This window comes from Populus alba, chromosome 7 (genome assembly GCF_005239225.2).
Source record: "Populus alba chromosome 7, ASM523922v2, whole genome shotgun sequence".
Lineage (NCBI taxonomy): Eukaryota > Viridiplantae > Streptophyta > Magnoliopsida > Malpighiales > Salicaceae > Populus > Populus alba.
In genome coordinates this window covers 13804435-13829046 of record NC_133290.1, presented here as the reverse complement: position 1 = coordinate 13829046, position 24612 = coordinate 13804435, and the positions used below count along the sequence as shown (strand labels likewise).

The following is a 24612-nucleotide window of genomic DNA, read 5'->3' as shown; positions in this document are numbered from 1 at the left end:
ATATCAATTAAGCTTGGTATTGTGGCGTAGATTGTTTTTTATTTGAATTTAATTTTTGACATAAATACATTAAAAAAACAGAAAAAATATTAATTTAATAAATTTTAAGTAAAGTACATCAAAAAACAGAAGTTAATTTAATAGACCAGGCTTGACTCTTATTTCAACATGTTTCTTCTCTCCTATATAATCTCCAATTTTGTTTCTAATTCCCTGTTTTTAATTAATTGTATGATTATTTATACTTGTCAGTGATCTTCATAAGCTTCTAAATTCCATTTTAAATCTTTTTTCTCTTTAATGACAAGAAATCGTGACTCGAATCCCATCAGACTCTATGTAGCTATCTGTCACCTATTTTTGTAGCTAATTGGCATAATTATCACTTGAATCGAAGTTCAAAAGCTTCGAGAACATTTTTTATATTTTATAGCCTTTGTTTCGTAGAGGTTATATTTGGTCTCATGTAATAATTTCTTGTTTTTATATAGGTGTAGCAAAAGTTCTGTCAAAGATTATATGCTCTAATGCTGCATCATTGCAAGACAATGGTGCCCTATGGCCCCTTTCTCTTTAGAGTGGATAAGAATTAAAGAACAGTAGATCATGCAAGTGCTTCATGTATGGATACAGTGAAGGCACCAAGTCTTGTCTCCTTGATGAGCACTCAGAGGTGCCCCACTTTTGAGTTTCAACTCCCATGGAGACATTCGCTTGCATGAGGAGTAGTTTCAGAGAAATTCAGTCAAGTCTGCTACACTTTGATGACAACACAGTGCAGTCTGAAACTGACTACATTCATCGAAATGATTTAAACGAATTATATATGTTCAAAGAAATGAATAATTGCTTATATAAGTACATTCTGATGGCTTTTTACTCGTGTTATTGACCAGTTAAGTTAGATGAATTAAGTGGTGATGGCCAGTCTTGCAATATCTGATTAAGTGCTAGGTTGCTAGATGTAATTTTTATAAGCGTCTATGAGCTTCTAGCTCAATCTGTGTCCATATCCCTATTCCTTGAGAGGACTCCGACTCGAGCCTCTCCCTTGTACCCAAACAAATAAACCTTTGCAGATATTTGGAAACTATGGCATTTGAACTTCAGATTGTTAAAATATTAAATTGTGTTGGTTACTTCATAAGCTATAGGGCATAGCAAACAATGATCAAAAGACCAGCGTGGCCTGTATAGAATCAGAAGCTAGGAACTGGAGTTATTTTTGTGTAAATTCTTGAAGCAAATATCAGTGAAATGCATTAACATTCATGGAATTTCATTTTCTTTTTTTGTTTTTTTACGTGCCTCACTTGCCATTTTAAATTTTTAAATTGAGTTGATTCTTTTAACATGTATAGAGGAAAAACCGGCTAAATTCCCATTTGTCCAAGAATTGCATTTTGGTCAATTACAGTGCTTGTGGAATGATGATCTGAGAAGAATATCAGCTTATGAAATTTGTTGTCAGGATATATATAATTACGTCAGAGATCGGAAGATAGTAGTCATAGTGTTATTGGTCCTGAAATTAACTTTCAAAGAGGATTTCTTTTCATGGACTTACATGGATATTCTCATAATGTAATGAGTGAATATTTCTAACAGCTTACTCAATATTCATTGATTTTTTTTGCGTTTTAGAAGATCAAGTGTCTTGATCGTCCCAGGTCAATACCTTGTGGAAGATTTGAGGCTTTCCTGCTGTGAGTTTGAGACAGTTCTCTGTCAAAAATGTTGAATTATTCTTTCTGACAAACAGGCCCAAATACCTTGTTAGTCAACTCCACTATCTGGGCCAGGTTTGATTTTTGCATCCTTTCATTGAATCTTCACCGCTTTTGGTATTTTACCTATAACATTTACTCTACTCTTTGACTATAACTGGCCTAGTGCTTTGGTATGACATTGAATTCTCTTGCAGCACATATTCTCTAATCCTTCTGTTTACACCATTGTTGAACAAAGATTCTGTGGGAACAATTCCAAGCTGTTGATGTTGTCACTCTGCTAGTTATTGGTGCCACTTGAAAGCAAATATTGCTTCTGTAAATGGCCACACTGCCACTGATTTTGTCTCCCGGCTATGTTTTTAAAGCCACTTTCAAAATACCACTGCCTTCAGCTTCTTCTGAATGTAAGTGCTGGCATCTGAATTAAGGACAGAAATAGTGCACTCTAGATTGCTGAAAAGATTTTTGTCTCACAAATGAGTTCCCTGAACAGTGATCAGAAGTCCCATTATATTCTTCCAGTCAATTTGCTACTTGATTAGGCACTCTTCACCTCTAAAATTGTCACTCTGCATCTACATAGTTTCAATATCACCTAGGTTTGTACGAGGATTTTGTCATAATAGTTGAACCAATGACAGTGGAACATAATCTTCAATTAGTGCCTATTATGTCCAAGATCAGCAACGTATTTGCTCCAGGATTGAAAATAATGCAACACCATTATTACTCTTGTCACTATCCCTAATCCTACATGATCATTTAGGTACCATGGGACCTACTGCTTTCCGCCCATAAACATGAGTTCTGACTCGGAAGTTGAAGGCAGTTCTTCAGTACCATATCTCAGCGATGCCTGCCATTATCTGCCTCTAAATGTGGTGGTGCATTGAGTATATCAACGTCAACAGTACTGTTCAAACCTGTTAGGTGAGTGCCTAGCGAATAATCGTCGGTGTTTACGTTTGTCTGGTACATGAACTCTGTCATTTTGAGTCTCTTGCCTCGACATATTACATCAGAAACAGTTTTTTCATGTAAAACGAGATATGATTGAAAGCATGGATGGCTTCTTTGTGTTTGTTTCTCACTTTTTCCAGTATAATCTGCATCAGCTTGAAGCTGTGGACCCATAGAATCACAATTGTGAACTCTTTTATTATCACTCATTGCCTCTTTTCTCACTTCAGGATTCATGCGGAAACATAGGTCCTTTCAAGCAAAAACACTATACGTAAACATTACTGACAACCAGAAGCTCAAATCCTTTGCAGTTGAACCACAGAATCCAGGAAACTACATCAGTGTGGGCTAAGTCTGTGTCCTTTCAGTGGCCATTTCTAGTCACTTGATAGGAACCTTGGAGCAACTCTTTCCAATAGAGGATCCTTTCAAGATGCCCTTTTTATGAACGCTATAAATTTTCCCTTCAAGTACATTCATGGATCTCTGGCAGATGTCAGTCCAGTACATCAGATGGGCCATGTGTGGTGGTTAGCATCTTAAATCATGTTTTTAGGCACAAATTTTATTATCATCATTCATCTTGGATAAAACAGTTTGTTAGACTGTGTTTGTTTTCTGAAAACTGATTTTTGAAAAATTATTTTTTAAATTTTTTTGTGTTTGTTTATTATTAGGAAAGTTAGTCAACGAAAAATACTTTTCAGTCAAAGAAAAATTTGGCTTGGTTTTCAGGAAAGTGTTTTCCTTTTATTTTGGGTAAAAAACATTTTGCGGAAGTTGTGAAAATTTTTAAAATATCATATTATTTGTTGATTATATCAAATTTGATCCTCAAACTTTTGTTTGCTATATATATTTTGTTTTGAAATATTTGTTTTTCAATTTCATCCATTATAATTTAATTTTTATATTAACTTTGGTCCTCATTTTTTATAATTGCTATTTGATTTTCCCTTATCATTTTTAATTTAAAGTTTTTTATCTATCAAATTTGGTCCTTATTCTTTTGATTGTTACTTATTTTATTTGAAATAATTTATGAAATGTTAATTATTATTATTTTAATTTCTTCATCTTTCAATTTTTTTATTTTTTAGATTTGATCTCTATTATTTTGATTATTATTTATTTTATTTGAGATAATTTATGGAATTATATATTTTTTTTAATTTTTATTTTTATTCAACCTTTTAATTCGTAAGATTTGTTCCTGGTTATTTTAATAAATTTGAGAAAAATAAAATATTAATAAGTTATTTTCCAACTCATTTTCCATAACATAACCAAACACTGAAAAATGTTTTCTAACTTATTTTCCATTACACAACCAAACATAGAAAAATACTTTCTTGTAATTCACTTTTCCATAATTCACTTTTCCCGGAATTTATTTTTTTTAAAAAAACTACTTTCTAGCAAACAAATGGAGCCTTAGTGAAATGCCTGATTTTAACAGCCACATACATGATGCATCAAAAACCTATGATGCTCGTGTATGGCCTGGATCCCTGTTTCATGACTCCTAACACAGGAGCAGTATTGTAAGGACATTTCACCTATGTTAAATCTCAAACCGTACATATCATAGATAAAACGGTTTAAAATTGGCGTAGCAGTTCATAAATTTTCACATAAAACCAATAAAATCAAATATCACTTTAAAATAATCTATAATATTCATCACATTATCAAAATCAAAACTTTAACTAAAATAGTGTAATAATGAAGCATCTATGACATCAAATCAAAATTTAAAAGGAAAACCTCATGAAACAAATAAGGCATACTGACCAAAACTTAAAAAACGAGAGCAATTAATAGAGTCTACTTGCTAACAGAAACTAAAATCTTGAAATAATATTAAAAATAAAAGGTGAGTTCAACCAATTCAATGAAGAAATAATATTTAATAAATATTTTATATATTAATAGTTTGCAAGTAGATTTATTTTGACACACACACACATATTAAACATATTATCATAAAATAATGGAATACATGTTAGATATCAAATAACACCCAAAGGTGATCATTGTAGGAGGATCGATCGTCATAGGTTGATGACTCTCTTACCAGTTAGGTATACAGAATATCATATACACATAAATTAACTACTCTCTATTAGCATGGAGTTATTGACAAGTCCTAAATCAAGGCATAATAGATATTCATATAATTATCAAAGCAATATATATCATATCGAATAGAATTTAGTTCATCAAAATACGAGTGTAAGTCCAAGAATAGATAAGTACTCAAAAAATAAAGCAAAAAATATTATTCAAGAAATTAACTAGTTGTACTCATCATCTAATCAATATACATATTTATTTATATTACATGCATATTAAATATTCTCCAACTCACTAAAAAAATATAGAAGTAAAAAGAATATCAGATAAAATACTCGAAAATTCTATTGAGGATTGTTAGAAACATCTACAAATATATATATATATATATATATATATATATACTAAAAACAACTTGAAACAACACAAATAAAAGACTCTAATGCGTAAGAGAAAATCAGGTTTAGTCCCCTAAGTTTAGGGACTAAAATGCTATTTTTTAGAAATTAGGGACCAAAACATAATTTTACCATAATTGGATGACCAAACTGTAAATGTCATAATACATAACCATATTAAAATTTCACCTATAATCATTCCTAAATTTCATCTAGAATTCTCAATTTACGCTCCATGGACCAAATCAGGATTTTTCAAAGTTTAAGGACTAAACTGTAAATCTCCAAAATAGAGGACTAAACTGAAAATTACATAAATAAAATATCAAACTGAGATTCATCATCCTTAATCTCATAAGAATACTGCATTAAAATTTTCAAAAATACATTTCAAGGGTCAAATCATAATTTTCTAAAGTTTTGGGACTAAACTTTAATTTTTATAAATCAATAACCAAAATAAAATTTTATTATCTTCAACCGCAAGACCATTATGTCTAGATTTTCCAGCAAAATTGAAACAAAATTTTTAATCCATAACAAATCAATTCACAAATTCTTATTTCCAACAACACATTAAAAATCAATCACTTAACCTTAAACCCATAATAATTATGAATTAATTTTAACAACATAAACTTCAAATCTTTCTCTTTTAATTTTTTCATAAACAAATTATAATAAGAAATAACATAAAAAAATACAGTTATTTCCATCTTTTTTAAAGCTAAAAAATAATCTAGATTGAGTGGAACTTGCAACAACCATTCTTGGTTGTTCACCTTTTGCTGACAAAGATGCTTGCTATCTCAGAATCAAAATGAGATTAACTTGATTGCCTGCCGAACCATAGTCTAGCATTATTGTCTCACAGGATATTTCTTCTCAACTGTTTAACCTTTGATCTTCTTTACTTTTATTTATGGTTTTTACTAAGTTAATCAATTGAGAGCTCGGGGAAGTACGTAAATGTAGAGGCATTATGTAGTTCATCCAATGAATCACAATTAGACGTCTTCCTTTGAAAACCAAGTGCTCTTGAATGAAGAATTAACAAACTCATACAGGATACAAAAGCAGATTTTGGTAATAAATTGTACTTATGCTAGATTTTTTGAGGTAATTTCTAAAAATTGAAGAAAAAGAAGAGGAAAGAAAATCCTGCACTTAAAAAGAAACAAAGAAGAAAAAAGTGAGCAGTAGGAACACAGAATCAAAATGAAGTGCATCATCTCTTAGGAAATAGAATTTCTCCATCTTCCAGGTGTCTTTGTAGTCTGTTCTTCAGGAGCTGCAACCTGAGACCCGATTTCGTTGTTTTCCAAATTTGTCATCTTGGTAAATTTGCTAAGTTTCTTCCACCCTGTGGTCCACGCTGATGTTTGTTTCTTATTTGTCATTTTATCAAACTTTCTCTGCAAATTATCCATGTCATTCTGGAGCTCAAGGTACTTAGCCTTCACGGTTTCGAGCTCAAACTTGAGAGTGTTAATGTCCTTCTTAGCTGTTGCCCATCCTTCTTGGAATGACTGTGGTGTCCCTTCAAGTAGAGTTTTTCTGTTTGATATCATAGGCTGGTACTGAGCTTCACTAGATTCTTTCAGGGTATTGTTTGCTAATGAGTTGCTTATTTTCACCTGCTCGGAAAAGAGTACCTGGACTACAACTCTAAGCGGCAGTCTTTCATTCTGAGCAGCATGCATGCAAGCATCAATTGAGAGTTTTTGGCAGTCCATCACACGACAGAGGCGCTTCCTTTCGTGCTCAGATAATGATGGATGAGCCTGTTGAATAGTGATCCAGAAAGTATTTCAAAAAAAGAAATTTGCATTTTCAAGTTCTTAACATATGGCTAAAGTATAGAGTACTTGAACTGTAATTTAATTTCTTTCCTTTGAAGCTTTCTTCATGAAACTAGGCTTACATTTCTGCTAATTCCTTATCACATATCAGTTTCTTAGTTAGCAGTAGCTTTCTGGCAACTCCTTCAAGCTGGTAAATTCATTTTTGACATTGTTACTGCTTTTGTTGTCCTGATGAGCTAGCTATATCTGATTATGATGGAAAGAAATGTCTGCCTGTGGTCATGGTTTTACAGGGGGGACCATTGTATGTGATAGTATGTCTTCTTCCTCTTTGACCTGAGGGTATGTCTTTTTCAAATTTATAATTTATTTCCAATTATCATATGCTCTTTGTCTACATCTATGCACTGGTATGCCTACTTATCAACAGGTTCACATGCGCAATTTGGTCCTGTTTCTAGACCTCTAATCAGCACTCTCTATTTCAAGTACCTAAAGCTCCAATTTGAACGAGGTTTCTTACTTGTAGAGTCCTAAAAATAAACTCTGTAAATACAAATAAGGAGAAGGAAAGGAATTACCTTAAGATAAGAATCGATTGCTCTATATAGTCCATCGTCGCAGGTCCTTGCGGATTCAGGCAAAGCTTCTGCCAGTACCTGGAACTTTGTCAGTGAAAGGTTTCTATCTCTTGACACCTCAGTAAGATAACTGTCAACAAGCCTTGCTACTCTCATTTTGGAACTTGTATTAGCACTCCTTCGAGTTCCATCGTACATAGTTTTGTCAGAAAATGCTTGTCTTCTTGGACTTGAACTTTCTGTTTGTTCTTGAACTAGAAAATGCTCGAGAAGTCTCTGAACAAGATCCACATCAAACAAAGTTTCATTTTTATTGTAAGAAGGTATTAGAAGGTCTGCCAAAGTAGCCTGTTCAAACTGCATTCCGACGCGCTTCTCCAATTCAGTAACCAGAGCAGGTGCCACTTTCAACATGTTTGCCATTCTCAGCAGGCGAAGAAGGAAGCTGCAAGAGACACTATCCTTCTGTGGCGGGATTATGCTGATTAGGCTCTCGATGATCATCCGTTGATCTTTGGCCTGAACTGTTGGGGTGTCATCTTTAGTTCCTGCCACAATCATATGGAGTCCACCTTTCCAACTGAGGCCTCCACTACTACTGTTACTATTACTGTTGCTGCTATTGCTTGCTTCATCTATAAAACCTCCCCCATCTTGAATCAAACCTGGAAGCCATTTTCCTGCATAATGCACTATTGCAGCTCCAATCAATTCAAACCTCATACCCTTTACCTTGATTGCAGTGATGACTCTAACAAAGTGATCAATCCTAAGGATGGAAACATCTTCAAACCACCAATCAGGAGGAACTTGGGAGTTTCTACTAGGACTTGAATCCTTCTTCTCTTGCCATCTTGGACTCGAAACTGTAGGGGGTTTTCCTGTGTATGCCCACCTTATTCCTTTAGGATTGGAGCAAGCCTTCCAAGCAATGGACTCGCTGCATCTTCGAACAATCTGAAGGTTCTCCGCCCATGGTGAGAGCTTCTCGCTGCTTTTCAATACCAATATAGAATCTCTCCATGAAGATAGCACCACGTAACTGAGAAATGCTTCGGTTTTGAAAATAAGATTGCCTTCTTCCAAGTCCTCTGTCATTTCAAGGTACTCTGCAGCACATCTTAGGCCAGAGATATTGGCTGCTGTTAGATCAACAGCAATTCCATAGCAGAATTTTGCTGCAAGCTCAAACGCCTTCGGTCCACCTGGAAGATCATCCAATGCTACCTTGTTAAGGTCCAGGTCACGCGATTCGTATATTAGTCTATTCATTTTTCCACTCCTCGAAAGTAACGGATACTTTCACAAGAACAGAAACAACAACAAAAGGGTCAGTAACACAATTCTTAGACTATCTTCTAGTTATTGAATTCTGAAATACAGAAGCTTAAGAGGAGAGAAATTCAAGCATCACAAGAGAAAAACAAGTACCTTATGCAAGTGGAAATTTACATCTCCAACCTGAACTAGAAAATCACTTGGAATATCAGTTGAGACATACCTGCATATCAATCAAATCCCACCTAATATTTCAGAAGTTCATGTGCAAAACAAGCTAAACTACTAGCCTGAAGAAGAACCATTTCAAACTCTTGTCTATGCTCAAACTTTGTCATGATACTATAGACATGACATAAAAAAAGAAAAGCAACCAACCAAAAGTTGAAGAATCTCATGGTTTACAGTATGAAACTTTACTAAAGTTTCTATTTTTCAGATACATACCATGAGTGGTCTCTCTGCTCAAATCCATCAGTCTTGACACCATGCTTGCTCGAGGAAAGGATTCCATTTCCATAATCTCTACCAGTAACAGATTCACTCTCAGAGTCCCACATGATGTCGAAACAAGAAAATCCAAGAAAGCCCGAGCAGGGTTTTTCTCAGGAAAAGAGCCCTTCTAAAACAGAGTTGAAGCAGAGAAAACAAGCAACAAAAGCAGGCAAAACAACAAGTAAAACAACAGAGAGGGTTGATGAGAAAGAAAAGGAGAAGAACCCCACATGGGGGTGCTTGGAATTATCTCTCAACTGTCGGCTTCTTGAGGATTTTCAAGAGACTCTTTCACATTACAGTCTGTGAAGTAATGGGCATGGAATTTCGCACTGGTTTTGGATCATTTTGAGTGAGCTTGCATAATTCTTAAGACACTTCTCTTTCTTCATAGCTCTGAGCACAAAACACTGAAACATTCAGTTTCTAATCTTTCATATCATGCTTTTTTGTGATTTGTTTTCCCCTTGTGTTTTCTCTTTTCATTCATTTTTTTTGCTACTATTGATCACATTCCAAGACAACATTCTTATGTGGACAAGAGAGAATGAGAAGTTAATTTTTTCTTAAAGTAACAGGAATTATATTTATGGGAGTGGACCATCACTTTTAATGATTTTGGTTCCTTCGCATTACAGTGCAAAGGAATATTTATTTTTATGTTTTAAAACTATTTTTAAAAAAAATTGAATTTTTTTATTTTAAATTAATATTTTTAAATATTTTTAAATCATTTTAATGTGTCAATGTTAAAAATAATTTTTGAAAGATAAAAAAATATTTTAATACATTTTCGAGTAAAAAATATTTTAAAAAAACAACCACCAACACACTCTTAAACATCCTTTAAATACCTCAACTAAGTTTCTCCTTCTCATTTACAACAAATTTGTGCCTGCTTGTTGTTTTCAACTAAATTTCATTGTTTTTTTAGGAGTGTATTTATCTTGAAAATATATTATTTTTAATATGCTAATATTAAAAAAAATTGATGGATTTCCAAGCTTGAAAAACATCTTACATGACAATATCAAACACGCACAATAAATCCTGCCTCAATTATAAGATAGTCAAATTAATTTATAAGTCAACCGATGAATCTAATTTTTTTATTTTAATATTAACATTTTAGTTTTTAAATCAAATAATATCATTTTAATAAAAAATCAAATTAAAAATAAATACAGCTAACACCGACCCGATTTTATAACTATGATAACAAGAATCTTTACGAACAAAAGTGAACAATCATGGTTTGAACCAAAACTAGTGGTAAATTCAGAGAAATCTTATTGTCTAGAAACATGTACAAATGCATGCAGAAGCAAGATCAAAATTCAATTTGCTGAGGCATCATTGGTAGGTCCATTAGTTTCAGTTAAAGGAGTGTTTTATTTATTTATTTTATTTTATTTTTTGTGTCAGCAAGAAATGATAAGCATGCCCCCCCATCCATCCATAGACTAGCTAGCTAGCTAGCTGGATTAGTAACAAGTATTTTTGGCCTTTTTTTAAGGCTGGTGATGGCCTTCTTCCCCACTCATCAGAAGCACTCTAGAAATACAGACTTTTTTACTATTTGGAGATGTGTATTTGATTGATTATTGTCTGAGACTTGACTCCATGTCCTCCTTTTGCCTCTTCCATCCTGACCCTACCTCCCATTATCTATATTTCTCTTTTTCCATTTTTTGTGTTGTTTATATGCACAACGTGTATCTATTATTTTTTTTCCCTCCTGGTTTTACAGCCAAGTGATTCTCTGATAGTTATAATCTGTGTGTATTGAAATCAAGCTCTCTTTTCCAGGTTATTTGGGTAAGATTTTTTTTTTTTTTTTTTGAAGATTTTACTTTTATGGCTCAAGTTGAATCTTTAATTTTTGTTGTTAAAGTAAAAATAAATTGTGACCTGACTATTATGTCTTAGATATAAATCCAGAGGGGCTAGACTTGCATATGAACTTGGGACTAGGCAAATATAGTGATTGGACTACTATGAGTTAAGAAAAAATAGGGCGAAAATTTTTAAAAATTTACTAATTTAAGTGTTACAAATTAATTTTATAATTATTGAAAATTTATTTGATTGTTTAATTTTAAAATCTTGAAAGATTAATTAAAATACAGTAAGTTGATTCGGACACTTACAATTAAAAAAAAAAATAAAGTAAAGAATTGACCTTCTAATTCGGTCAAAAAACTCACTATAATTTATGACTCAATTGATCCAGGTAAAATCTATTTTTTTTTTTATTATCAAATCAACATTATTTTGATGTTTTTTTTTTTTTTAATAAATATACTGGATTGACTTTCCCTATTAACTCCTTGCCCCGGACTCGTTTTATAACAACTCTACTATCAAGCAAACAATTTGTATGTTTATATGTGCATTTATGATGAATAAACTTGAGAGAGAATTAAGTTTTTCAGGAGTGCAAAATCATATCATTAAGATAATGAACAAATGGCCTTAGATTGTTGTTATCGCATGTGTAATTATGTTAATTTGTTTTTCAGAATAAGAATGTTGATCATTAATTAAGATTTTCTTATCTTTCAGGTGTTGACTCATTCATCATCTTCTTGTAAACTTTCCTCTGCGGATCCCACATATATGATCAGTACCATGTAAGCCGCATTGATATTGAAATTTCAATGGAAGATCTGACAAGAATTCTTGGAAGAAGATAGTAACTACTCAAGAAGGTGGGACAAACATTCCATGACCATTGCGCACCCATGCCAACTTAAATAAATTTTGTGTTTTTGCTATTTTAAAAATAAATTAAAATTATATATACTTTTTTAATTTAAAAAACACCTAGAAAGATTTGTGGGATGCTGAGGAGTTGGATTTTCTCCCTATGTTATTATTCAATATTTTAATTTTAAAAGATATCATAAAATAAATTTCTTACAAGCCCATTTCTTTAAATATAAATAATATACTTAAACTCAAGTTTGTTGGTAATATGATCTATTTTAGGCCTAAATTGTTGGATTACTAGGTCAATATAGTCAATTACTTTATCTAAAATAACAACATTTTAGTTTTTTTTTTTTTTTATTGAAGTAGATCTGCTCAAGTCTTACCCTAGTTTGATTGAATTATAAATCAATCCATCAAGTTATTTGAATTTGATCGGGTCAATATTTATAATATAATGATTTGAAATTAAACATGACGTGGGTTAGGCTTTAGAACATCAGGTCGGCCTGCTAGATCGAACAAATTTAATAACTATATTAAAAAAAATTAATTTTAATATGTAAAAATTAGAGAACATCACAACCTTAAGGAAAAAAAAAATCCCAAATAAAGAGAACAGGGTTATTCCCATTGACTAATCTAATAATTGCCAAAATCGAGAGAAAAAAATTTTGGTATAAATTTGCATCTTTTTCTTTGGATTTATAAGGTGTGGGGTTTTTGGATCATCCAATTAATCTCAAGAATAACTTTTTGGTCACACATGCATTGTGTTATGAAAAGCTCAAAGTGAGTCCAAGAGTCTTCAGCCAAATTCTTCTGATTGATTAACCTTTTGTGAAAAAAGGTGAATGTGGAAACAAGAACAATAATTTTTAAATTTGGGCATAGAAAAAAGAGTTCTATACATAATTATTTGTGCTCCTTTTCTGTAAGGATTTCAACGACAGGAAGATTGAGAATGAGAGGTATTTACGAGAATGTAAGTGGTTGGTTTTAAAAGTGTGTTTTTTTTGTTTGAAAATGTATTAAAGTTTTTTTTAATTTTTTTTTAAAATACTCAAGAAATTAATTTAAAGTAAAAAAAAATAAATTTAAAATGTTTTTTAAAATACTTTTGAAATAAAAAACAAACGGTCGTAATATTAAACCACCTCTTGCCTGGCAGTGATAGAGATAAGGGTGATGGGACCCTCTGGAGCTCTTTAGAGCCTGGGATAATGTTTCCTACCCTCAATCTGCTGGCAGCTAAAATGTTTCTTGATTTTGTAAGAGAAGATATTATTGTCTAGCAAATAAAACCTTATCTTAATTCTCATACATGGATTTTTCTTTGAGGAATTTCCATGATTTCTCAGTTATATTCTTATTCTGATAGATAAAAAAAAGAAATTCCATGTAGAAGTTTCCCCACATTGCTTAAAAATTCGAAGATTTACTAAAATTCTCTTTGCTTCAATAAAAAATATTACAAAAAGATAAAAAAAAAACTCTTGTAAATTAAAATTTTTAATATCATCCCTTAGAAAAGTTTAAGACCATAAGGGAGCGAAAGTAGAGGAAACTCCATGCATGCAGACACTATCAAAAAACTATTTTAACTTCATAGCTTACGCTGTTAGGTAAGGTCTTAGGATATAATTTATATTATTTTCTAACACATCCCTTCAAATAAAAACCCTTTAAATTTGAATATTGCACAGATCTATATTACTTTATGTTTAATTTTTATCAAATAAATAAATGTTGTTAGATTTGAACTCATGACCACTTTGGTCATCAAGACTTTGATACCATGTTAAAGAACAATTTCAATCTATTAGCTTAAACTATTAAAATAAAATTTTAGAATATAATTTATATTATTCTGAAATAATTTATTTTTATATTTCTAACTTTTCCATGTATCATTCTACATGTATAGATCGAAATCCAGACCTGTAATCAGTTGCAAGTCAGATTCTTGGGGTACAACGTACGACAATAAAAGTTGACACCAACCCTAGTAATTGGGTGATGACCATGTGGGGATCATGCTTCCATCTTCGTCGAGCAAGAAGCCATGCATTTTGGTTGTGATATCGCAAGCTGCGATGTAGCAAATACTTACTGAACATTATGCAGATCATAATCGAGGAGGGAAAATCAACTTTAGGATCATAATAATCTTGTTTAACTAATCGTTTATGTAATAATTTTTAAAATGCATGGTTCACCGGTTAATTACTGCCATGTTCATGTGAAATTAAGAACTCTGGCATGTAACTATTTAATTGTTGGTTTAGTGATAAGAACTTGGGACCAAGAGGTTTGCTCTCTCTGTGGTCTCAGGTTCGAGTCCTAGGTTGTTTATATGATGGTCACTGGAGGCTTACATGGTCGTTTAACTTAGTGCCTGTGGAATTAGTCGAGGTACGCGCGCAAGTTAGTCGGGACACCCATATTAAACTTAAAAAAAAAAAGAACTCTGGCATGTAAATCATTTTCCATTCAAAATTAAACATGTCAAATCCAAGATATTAATGATCTTCAATGAAGGCCCACTTCAACTAATCATTCAAGAAGCTCTAAACTCAAGCTTTTTTTTACCATCCATTCAACAGTAAACTTCCTTGGTTATCAGCCAAACTCAGATGTACCTTCAATCGATCTTATCAACTGGTGATTGACCTGTGCAGTGATTTGGATGGAAAATGAGTGATTTTGAACGTTTTTATATCATAATTATTTTGTATTTATCTTGTGGAAATTCAGGGACGGCGAGGTGTTTGAATTAGGGTGGTGGTGGGAAATGAGCCACGTTAACATCCAATGCCATTTCCCCCACATGCATGTCCCCATTAGCTGTTGGGGTTTCGCAAGACATGATAGCTTCATCTCGGTTCCTTGAACTACGTACCTGAACTTAAAATTTTCCAGGGGTTTCAAAACTTTATTAAAAATATATAGAGTTATTTAAAGTTTATAAAAGAATTATTTGAATATCAAATATTTTTTTTCAGCTTTGAATACTTATTTTAAAAGTATCCGACCTATAACAAAAATTTCTTTGAAAAATTTCTTGAAATTGACATAATCAAGTCTCACCCCAGTTTTATAAAATCAATTATTTTACTAATCAAGTATTCAAATCCCTTGAGTTTGATTATTTTTAATATCCAAAACAATTAAAAATAAAATTTAAGTTAGATGATCCTTTTTTTTTTTACTTTTCAAAAGTTTAACTATTTTAATATTCAAAATAATTAAAGATAAAATTCAGGCTAGGATTTTGTTTGTTTTTTTTTTATTTCAAAAGCGTTTTAGAAAAAAAATAATTTTTTTTTATTTTTTTCTTTATTTTAAATTAATATTTTTGTGTGTCTTTAGATAATTTTGATGCGCTGATATAAAAAATTAATTAAAAAATTATTTTAATATATTTTTAAATAAAAAATATTTTAAAAAATAATAATAAATTTTGAATTGGTATATTATCAAATCTATCTGCTAGACCAGAACAGGGTTTAATTATGGTAACTTCTACATATGAGCGTGTATGATACACAATTTCAATCCAACCGTGCAATTGTTTTTGGACCCACTTCACTTTTGAGTTCAGAAGGAATAAAAAATGGACAGAGCCCATCAAGCTAGATATATATCTTACATTGTTTTAGCTCGGCCGAAACTATGAAGAACTAGGTCCATTCGAGGACCTAGTTAGCTAGCCACAAGCACAAATAGAAGCTGAAGCATGAGTCTTGTTTGCTGCTGCCTCCTCCAACTTCTTTATTTTCACTTGATCGAGAACTTTTTTAGCCCACTCAGTAAAGTAAGTCTCGTTGAGTCCAATCTTGCCAGTCTTGTAAATTGACATGCACCGGCGATCATCTTCGCCGTAGGGGCACTCATCTCCATTAGGGTCTCGCCATGCTCCCTGGTGTCTCATCCCAGACCAGCTTGCCATCCAGTGAAAAACATATTGGCCTACACCAGCAAGTTTTAACCATCCTTTTGGGAAGAACTCCATGACACTGCTGTTTTTGTCCATTAGGAACAAGTTTGTTAACTGAGCACCATGAGGAGATGCTAGAACATCTGTCAAGCTCATCAACTTCACCTGGGAATTAATATCAAGAAAATATTTATCAAGCATCGGCTTCATTAATGTAAGAAGGTGTTGATCATATACAATCATTTTGTGTTTCTCTAACTGGACTACTTGCAAGATAGACAGTATTTAAAGTGTGTTTGGTGAGCAGATGAAGCTGAGAGTTCAGGCAAAACTGTCCCGCGACGAAAGGTAAGATAGAAATCTGGCTATGAACAGATTTTGTTTTTTTTTGCTATGTCTCATGTTTGCATCAAATACTAAAACAAGTAAAGTTCCCATATTGTTCTACCTTAACAATTTGGAGTGTACTCGAAATTAATGTTCTTGATGTAGAATTCATAACATTTCACATAATCAATGGTTATTTATGCTAGCTATGGCATTCTCTTACTTTGAAGTTTGAACTCACCAAAAATTGGGGAGCGGCCTTTAATGCTGTGTACATGTGGCCTGCCTTTTGGGCAAGTCTTGAGCCTCACTCAATGGAGCTTTCTTTAGGGAATATTAATATTGAAGATTTCTAGACGATAAGAAATGAAAATCGTTGACCCTTTATCTTTTCCTTCTCCATGAATTTCGCAAATCAAATGAACGAAGACAATTTTCAGCAAAATCTAAACTTGGGCTTGCCTGTAGATACGAAAAGGTAGAGCAAGTGCCAGCATGGCCTCCACCTTCTCTCAAATAAAACAACGCATATGACCAGCAACCTTATGAGCACGTATGTGTTTGTGTAAACATTTTCAATATAGTAGTCCTAAGTGCTGTGCTAAAAGGCTCTTCTCTTTAAGGTTGTCAATGCATTCTCTCTAGTGGGATTCACACATGTATCCCACTAGCTAGTTTTAGTATACTTCATGTGTTTTAGGTTGTAATTATTAATGAAAAAGGAGAAAATAGACAAAGAATCTTACAAACCTGCTCACAAAATGTTAGATTGTTGGAGTATGCCACCATCAACCTGCATCCATCTATCTTAGCGCACTCCTTCTCAAAGATTCCAATCACTGCAGATTCATTCTTGAATGATCTTGGACCAGTTCTCATGAACAGGGTCAAGCCAATCACTGGTAAACCTTGCTTATTAACCTCAGAAATCCTACCCTCTAAGATTAAATTACAATACACCTTAGCTCTGCACCTCATCAAATCATAAGTCTCAATCCTCCTGTCCGTTGACATGCCTCCTTCATTGTGCCTCATCACCACAGACTTTTCAAAGCAAACTGGTTGACTATCATTAACCCCTTCAAAGTTTTCAATATATGGGGCTCCACCAAATGTTGCCTCTATTAGGATCTTTAGCCATGGACTCATATTAAACCTTAGCTCACCCCAGTGGTACAGAATCCATCTACTTGGAGATTCACACCCATTTCTTCTATGCCAAGAAACAAATGGTACCATTGCTGATAACCCATGCCATATATTATCATAGTTATAATGGTTGTATGATACAAAGGTTAGTCCTTTTAGAAGAGTGGCATTGATAGGCAATGCTTCAGGCCATGCAAGTGCATATGAATTCCAAGAACCATCATGTGTCTCCTTTCCTTTCAAGCAAAGTAACCTACCTTTTGACGATTCTGAGGGAAACTGCTGATATTGCACTTCACCTTCTTCATGGGTATCATACATAGAGCTCATGAACCACGTGTGACCTTGAGGAGCTGTATCTGCATAGCGTAAGTCCTTGAGGGGGAGAAATGTGACCGCCTGCCGCAGTTTTTCAGCCATGGATTCGAGTTCTTGGGTGCAATTGGTTACTCTTTCCCAATGGTGCATGAGAGACCATGAAGTTGAAGATGGTGGAGCATGGAGAAACCGGATGTGGTAGAGAGTGAAGAGAGAAACACAAAGGGCTAGATGGAGGATAGAGAGTTTAGGGGAGTAGAGAGAAGAGACCGACATGGTAGTGCGTTGTTTAGGATAGGAAGGTGTTTTGAGAGTGGGATTTGTGGGTCTGCTTAGTTCTGGAGGTGATTTGGCCATGAAAGTAATGAGATTCTTTTTCTCTCTTTCTCCCGATCAAAAGTGAGAAATCACTGTAAAGAAATTAGATCACCATATCATGCATAGTTCTCTTCATTAAAAATTATACAGTTGAGTAGAAAACAAACCACCCCAATTAAAAGTGGTGTCAAATGGAAGCAAGAAAATCAAAATAAGAAAACAAGAGTCAAGGTAAACAAAAAAAATAAAAAATACAGGAAAGATGCAATAATGTGACTACAACTTGCATGGACTTGCAAAACTGAAATAACTTGCACATGCAGTTTCTGCACACATCCTGAAACTGGATCTGACCGAGCTCAAAACTTGTATTGCGGTTTGTCAAGTCAAGATTATTACGAAGAAATAACATTGTTTTGAATAAATAAAAAAACTGAAATGATGTTGATTTGAACAAAAATTAAGAGAAAAACAATTCTTTGAGTTAACTCAGCAATTCTCACATAAACTAGACTAAATCAATCAAGTTACGAGTTTGAATTTCCATGTTAATCAATCAAGTTTAACTAAGCCAACATTCACTCCAACTTGAAAGAAAACCTGGCCCGGACCTAACTCTAGATTAACAGATTATCAACATCGAGTTTAATAACTATATGCTAAACTATCCCAAGTTCATGAGAATTGACAACGCTGGAAGTCATTGGACTATTTACATGATAAATTTAAACCTTTTTGTGTAATTAATGTTTTTATTCATGCTTAGGATCATACGGTCATGGTATACTTCAAAAGTCGAGCTTCATTGAAAAGCTACAATCATGCAATATTTTATTGTTTTCTTGACTTCTGAACGCAAGTTTTGACAGTCGAAACAATTGACACGAGTGGAAGAGTATGATGTACAACATGAGAAGATCCAAATTTACTAGTTGAAACTGAATCCTCAAGTTACTTGTGATGATTTCCATGTTTAATGTTCTTTTAAATTAATATAATACAGCTTTGGGATCCCCCATCCAAAACTCTCTGGCGTCTACTCAAAATCAGCTGTTTCTTTCTTTCTTTTTGTCAACACTCAAAATCCGCAATTATTAGATCCCAAAAATTCCACCCGTTTCGAGTCTATGGTTTGATGAATAACGATATATGAAAATAGACAGAACCAAAATACAATCAGACACTCAACACATTTTAGTTCTACAACTCAAAATCGTACATATGTTACATGTTAGGCTTCGTTTGTTGAAAAAAACTAACATTGAACTGAAGCTTCAGGCAAAGCATGCCAAGCAGTAACACATGCTATTTACACAGGAAGCTTAGAGGCCACATTGTACTAGTATTACAAATCAGGCTAAATGAAAGAAATGAAACCAGGAGCTCACCAATAAAATACCAGATGGTTCTCACAAATTAAAGAAACAAGAATATTTTAGTTGCCACTTACTTTCACCTAAAGGTTGTTTTATTAATGGTCTTTATTCTTCCTTCTCCAAGCAGCAACAAATCTATTGCCACAGTTTTCTTACGTTGCAGTTATAACTAACAGTGGCGATGCCTGGCAGCCGAGTCAGCATTTTTACACAACAGGATCAAAATGCTGTACAGAGATTGTTAATCTTAATGTTAGAGGAACACTCTTGTCGGATCGGGCTTGTGGGCCAACACAACCTGCTTCTCTTTGGTTCAGATATCCTCACACGTGATATTGCCACGGTGAGAGCATCAACCAATCCACAGTCTTGCTCTTCCAACCTTGACCTAGAACCATCAGATGATAAAATTTGGCTGGAGTCATCACTGAGAAAACCACTGGCTGTTATCCTGTATCTCTCTGACTCCAACCTAGTTGTGACAGTTAGTTGTTGAGAAGTCAGTGTTGCATGGTCTTGAAACTTTGGTTTTTGGGTAAGTTCCTTCCGTGTTGGTTCTGTATAGAACAAGATCCATGGATGTCCTGCAAAATCATGCATTTGATCATACACACTCATACAGTAATAAAACTACTCTGGGAGATAGAGAACTTGGATTTTAATGTCTCAAAAGAAAGAAAATCTGTATCATTAAATAGTTAACTGTAGGCAAATTAATGGCATGAGAATTGCTGAGTTTGGAAATAGATGAATAAACATCTACTCCATGAAATATAGCACAGGTCCCCAATCTAAATAGTAGCAAGGAAGTTGTTCTTTAAGTATGTCCATTACACTAATGTAAATACTGAGTCAAACATCATATTATTGTGCAAGTAGGATTCTGACATTATCTTATTGCATGACTATCAAATAACCAATTCCCATAAAAATATTATCAGAACATACTACCATCTGGGTTCAACTCAGAATTGCAGGCAGCTGGTGCAACTGGACAAGATAATGGAGACAATTCAATGTATTCCACAGAGAACCTCAATATTAGTCATGTACTGAAAAGAAAACGAGAGGCAACTTTCTTGTCTAAATAGCAGCAATAAGGGTTCCCAACCCTTAAAAAGGCTTGATGGTTCTCCTCTTCTGATAAAGCCCACCCATAACAATACAATCCACACAAACTCTTTGAACTCCTGCTTTTGGTTCCACCTCAACTGGTAAATCATCTTAAAGAAGTCTCTTAATTTTGATGACCTGGTTCCTAGTTTTGTTCTCTTAAGCAATCAAACTAGATTGGCCTATAAAAGATTCAGAGTTCAGACAAAGAAAATATATTTTTGTTGGCATTTACTAGAAAGCAAATGGAGCTTATGGTAAATTGTGAGATGCAGCCAGGCTGTCTTCGTGGAAATTTGATGCGAGAAAGTGAACATTCTTTGAATCTTTTATAGCCTCAAAGTTAGTGAGACGGACCTAGAACCATTTTTTATATAAAGTTTGTTAGAGTGGTGAAGAAGCTTACCTAGTATTTCATCAGCAGTTAGTCTTGCTGAAACATCCCTTGTCAGCATATGAGCAACTAACTCCCGTGCAGGTTGAGATACTGATTCCCATAATTCACTATTGAAGTCAAGGTTGACCTTCTTAATAGCCTCAAAGACAGCATCCAATGAATCACCTTGAAATGGAAGCACGCCAACCAACAAAGTATGAAGGAGGACACCAGCACTCCAGATATCAACCTTTTCTGAATAATCACCAGCTAAAACTTCTGGCGCAACATAGGCAGGACTTCCAACCGCACCTCTGAGGCTCTGACCTGCAAGAACAAAACGCCAAGTTTATTTATTGTAGCAAACAACAAATGATTGAGCTGCAGAGAAACAACAGCGGAAATGACACCAGTATTGCAGAACTGAAGGATGCAGAAGATTTTGGAAAACTTTGTATGCATACAGTAAACAGTTAAAACAGAAGGACTTGGAGAAAGAAAAGAAAATCTGAGAGGAATAAAATATACACACTTATATTTGTGGGAATGTGCTTGGATATAGCAAAATACATATAAAAACATATTAACAAATCACAATTACCATTTGACATCCTCACAGCTAGGCCAAAGTCTGCAAGCTTCATCAGCCCAGAGGCTGTAAGGAGGATATTCTCTGGTTTTATGTCCCGATGAACAACTCCCATGTCATGGCAATATTTGATAACTGAAACCACTTCCTTGAGTATATTAGCAGCCCTATGCTCTGGATACTGCCTTTGCTTAGCCATCTGGTCGAGCAATCGTCCCCCGGTGCAGAGCTCCATGACAAGATAAAAGGATTCTAAGTCCTCATACACTGCCTTCAATGTCACCACACCAGGATGACCTGAGAGGTGCTGCATAATCTCCACTTCCCAATGCACAAGCTCCTCTCCCTTGCGCAGCATTTTGCAAGCAAACTCTTCTCCGGTCACTTTACTTCTACACAAAACCACCGACCCAAACTTCCCTTGCCCAATAGATGCACCCAAGTCATACTCTTTCTCAATTTTTTTCTTCCTGCCCAACTGAGTTGCCACATCAATACACCCAATTTTCCTCTTAAGACCCCTACAAGGTGGATCTGCAGAGACACTCCTACAAGGTGGAGCAGTGAAAACACCTTTAACTACACTTCTACTAGAACCAACAGCTTCTTTATCCTCATCTTCCTTATACTTCTTCCTTCGCCTCGAATAATCTCCCAATGACAAGCGCGGCAAAATCACTGTTAATGGAGCAAGGGACTCGCCAAATGAAGGCAAAATTTCTAAGCCCTTCCTCTTCCTTCTTAAGGATTCCATCAAACTTTAAAATCAAGCAACTCCAAAACACCACAACCATGCAACCCGGAAAATTATTACATCCTTACACTAATAACATTGCTCCAAAATTTTACAAAAGGAATAAAGATAACCTAAAACTCTCTTCAAGTGAAATCAAAGCAATAAGCACTCTATCACAAGACTGGATCTTTGCATACATTCTGCAACTCCAACAAATGGGTATCAATCAAAACACTCTTTTTACTCTACTCGATACTAATAAAAAAAATCTGAATATTAATTCAAAATCACTTCAAAAATTACACAATTTTTTTTTAAAAAAAAAGAACTAAAGAAGCAAGATGGAACCTTTGAACACCAGAAGCCTCTTGTTCTTCTTCTTCCGATCCATATTCATCGATGATTCAAAGACTTCAGACATTGATTGACTTGGATTAATAAAAAAAATCTGCAGTCATTGAAAATACCCCAACATGAGAATAAAAAGTCTAAGCAAAAACAAAAAGGCCTTACTTGCTTAAGCAGTTTCAAATAAAGGAATATACTGATAGATCCCATAATCAAATATGAAATTTTACCTATTTAGTACCTAACAGAACTAAACTCTCCACTTAACAAAACCAACGACAAAAAAAAAAATTTAAACAAAACCCAACTTGTTTGCTTGAAACTGGGGAAAAAAAGAAGGAACTAACAGTGAAAGAAGCAAATACCCAACTCAAATAAAGCTAAAACATAAGTGGGTTTGGTCTAGTTAATGCCATTAACTCACTATCTAATCCCAAAAAGAAAAGAAAAAAGAAGAAGGAAAAGACCCCACTTTCCTTTTGTTTTCTTATATTTTCCCAGGAAGCAAACAGAAACTGGACAAAGAGAATGCTAAGGAAGGATGTGAATGTAACACCATACCTTCATGGAGAAGAAATGAAAGAGAGATTGAAACTTTATGGTTGTTTAAGGAGGATTAAAGAAGGGTTTCATGGAAAGGGAAAGTTTCCTTCAACTAGCAGAAGTCTAGTTTTTGATATTTGATTTTTAGAGAGAAAAAGAAAAAGGACACTTGTCTACACGTGAACGACAACAACCGTTGGAATCTCGCGCGTTTCTATTAACTACTAGTAGCCTACAAGTATAGCCAGTTTTTGTTTTGGTCGTCAAACTATACTTTAAAAACAAATCGAGAATTTATTTTAAATTATTTTTTTAGTTATTTTTAAATTATTTTAATATATTATATTAAAAATAAATTTTAAAAAATAAAAAATATTTTAAAAAATAATTGCAATCATAATACTAAACATTAATATAATACATACCCCTAGATATAAAACATGGTTGGTTAGGTGGGTTAAATTTAAGAATTCTTTGAAATTATATTCTAAACGGTATTTTATAAAATTTTAATTTTTTGTTTAAAATAATTTTATTTTTATATTTTTAGATATGTACTAGTATTAAAAATATATTTTTTTTAAATAAAAAATAATTTTAATATATTTTCAAGTAAAATATATTTTGACAAACAACTATATTATATTCTCAAATATCATTTTAAAATAATAATGTTTTAAGATTTTTATTTTAAAAAAATAAAAAAATATCATTTTAAATATATTTTTAAATTAAACTAAACCTAATTTAGATTAGATAAACTATGTTTCAAGTTAACATATCAAATCTAATAGTATAATTTTCACTCAATAATTTAATATATACACGTTTCTAACCATTGACATTTAATAATACCATTTTTATAATTACTTTTGCCTTCATGGAGGTGTAGTTCATGTCGTAGTAAATATTTATTTTTGTGGTTATAATTAGTTTTTACTTAAAAAATAAAATAATATATTTTTAAGTGTTTTTTAATGAATTTAAAGTACTAGTATTTTTAATGCATTTATAATTAGAAATTACTTTTAAAAATATAAGATTTTGAGATTGTTTATGATATTCATATTTTGAAAAGGGCTTTGAAAAAAAATAAATTTTGTGTAAACATACGTTTAGTTTTGAATGATTTTCTAAGAATGGAGAAAGATTTTAGTCTCAATGTAAAAATGCTTAGCCAAGAAGTATTCTGGATATTAAAACAGAAAAAAAGTAATTATTTTATAAAATTCTCATTTGAGTTTAGTGTCGAAGAAAACAGGGAGGGGGAGGGGGGGGGGTTAGACGTGACTCCTCATCCCTCCAATATTTAATTATTTCTTTACATGTACTTTTCTTTTTCCCCCTTTTTCTGGGGATAACCATGCAATTGTAAATATTGCTCCAATAATTGAAGTGAAAGATCATTGAATTAATTGGTTTGATTTTGATGTTGCAA

General features: G+C 33.3%; 3 protein-coding genes across 4 annotated transcripts; all 3 read right to left on the bottom strand.

Annotated features, from left to right (window-relative positions):
- Positions 1–6232: 6232 nt before the first annotated feature.
- Positions 6233–9882, bottom strand: LOC118040394 (root phototropism protein 3). The gene is made up of 4 exons (XM_035047324.2): positions 9282–9882; positions 8988–9057; positions 7557–8855; positions 6233–6954 (listed from the first exon to the last, which is right to left on the bottom strand). Exons 1-4 carry the CDS (start codon positions 9392–9394, stop codon positions 6406–6408), a joined length of 2031 nt encoding a protein of 676 aa, XP_034903215.1. The 5' UTR covers positions 9395–9882; the 3' UTR covers positions 6233–6405.
- Positions 9883–15552: 5670 nt separating this feature from the next.
- On the bottom strand, positions 15553–18240 carry LOC118040395 (uncharacterized). Its single transcript, XM_035047325.2, has 2 exons — positions 17059–18240; positions 15553–16146 (listed from the first exon to the last, which is right to left on the bottom strand). Exons 1-2 carry the CDS (start codon positions 18130–18132, stop codon positions 15751–15753), a joined length of 1470 nt encoding a protein of 489 aa, XP_034903216.1. The 5' UTR covers positions 18133–18240; the 3' UTR covers positions 15553–15750.
- A 1024-nt stretch (positions 18241–19264) lies between these two features.
- On the bottom strand, positions 19265–23372 carry LOC118040397 (serine/threonine-protein kinase PEPKR2). Of its 2 annotated transcripts, none has more exons than XM_035047327.2 (5): positions 22862–23372; positions 22632–22731; positions 21560–22483; positions 20989–21285; positions 19265–20053 (listed from the first exon to the last, which is right to left on the bottom strand). In XM_035047327.2, exons 3-5 carry the CDS (start codon positions 22299–22301, stop codon positions 19689–19691), a joined length of 1404 nt encoding a protein of 467 aa, XP_034903218.1. In that variant the 5' UTR covers positions 22302–22483; positions 22632–22731; positions 22862–23372; the 3' UTR covers positions 19265–19688. The 2 variants fall into 2 exon arrangements, with proteins under 2 accessions (XP_034903218.1, XP_034903217.1); XM_035047326.2 differs by having other exon boundaries at positions 23193–23372.
- Between the last annotated feature and the right edge of the window lie 1240 nt (positions 23373–24612).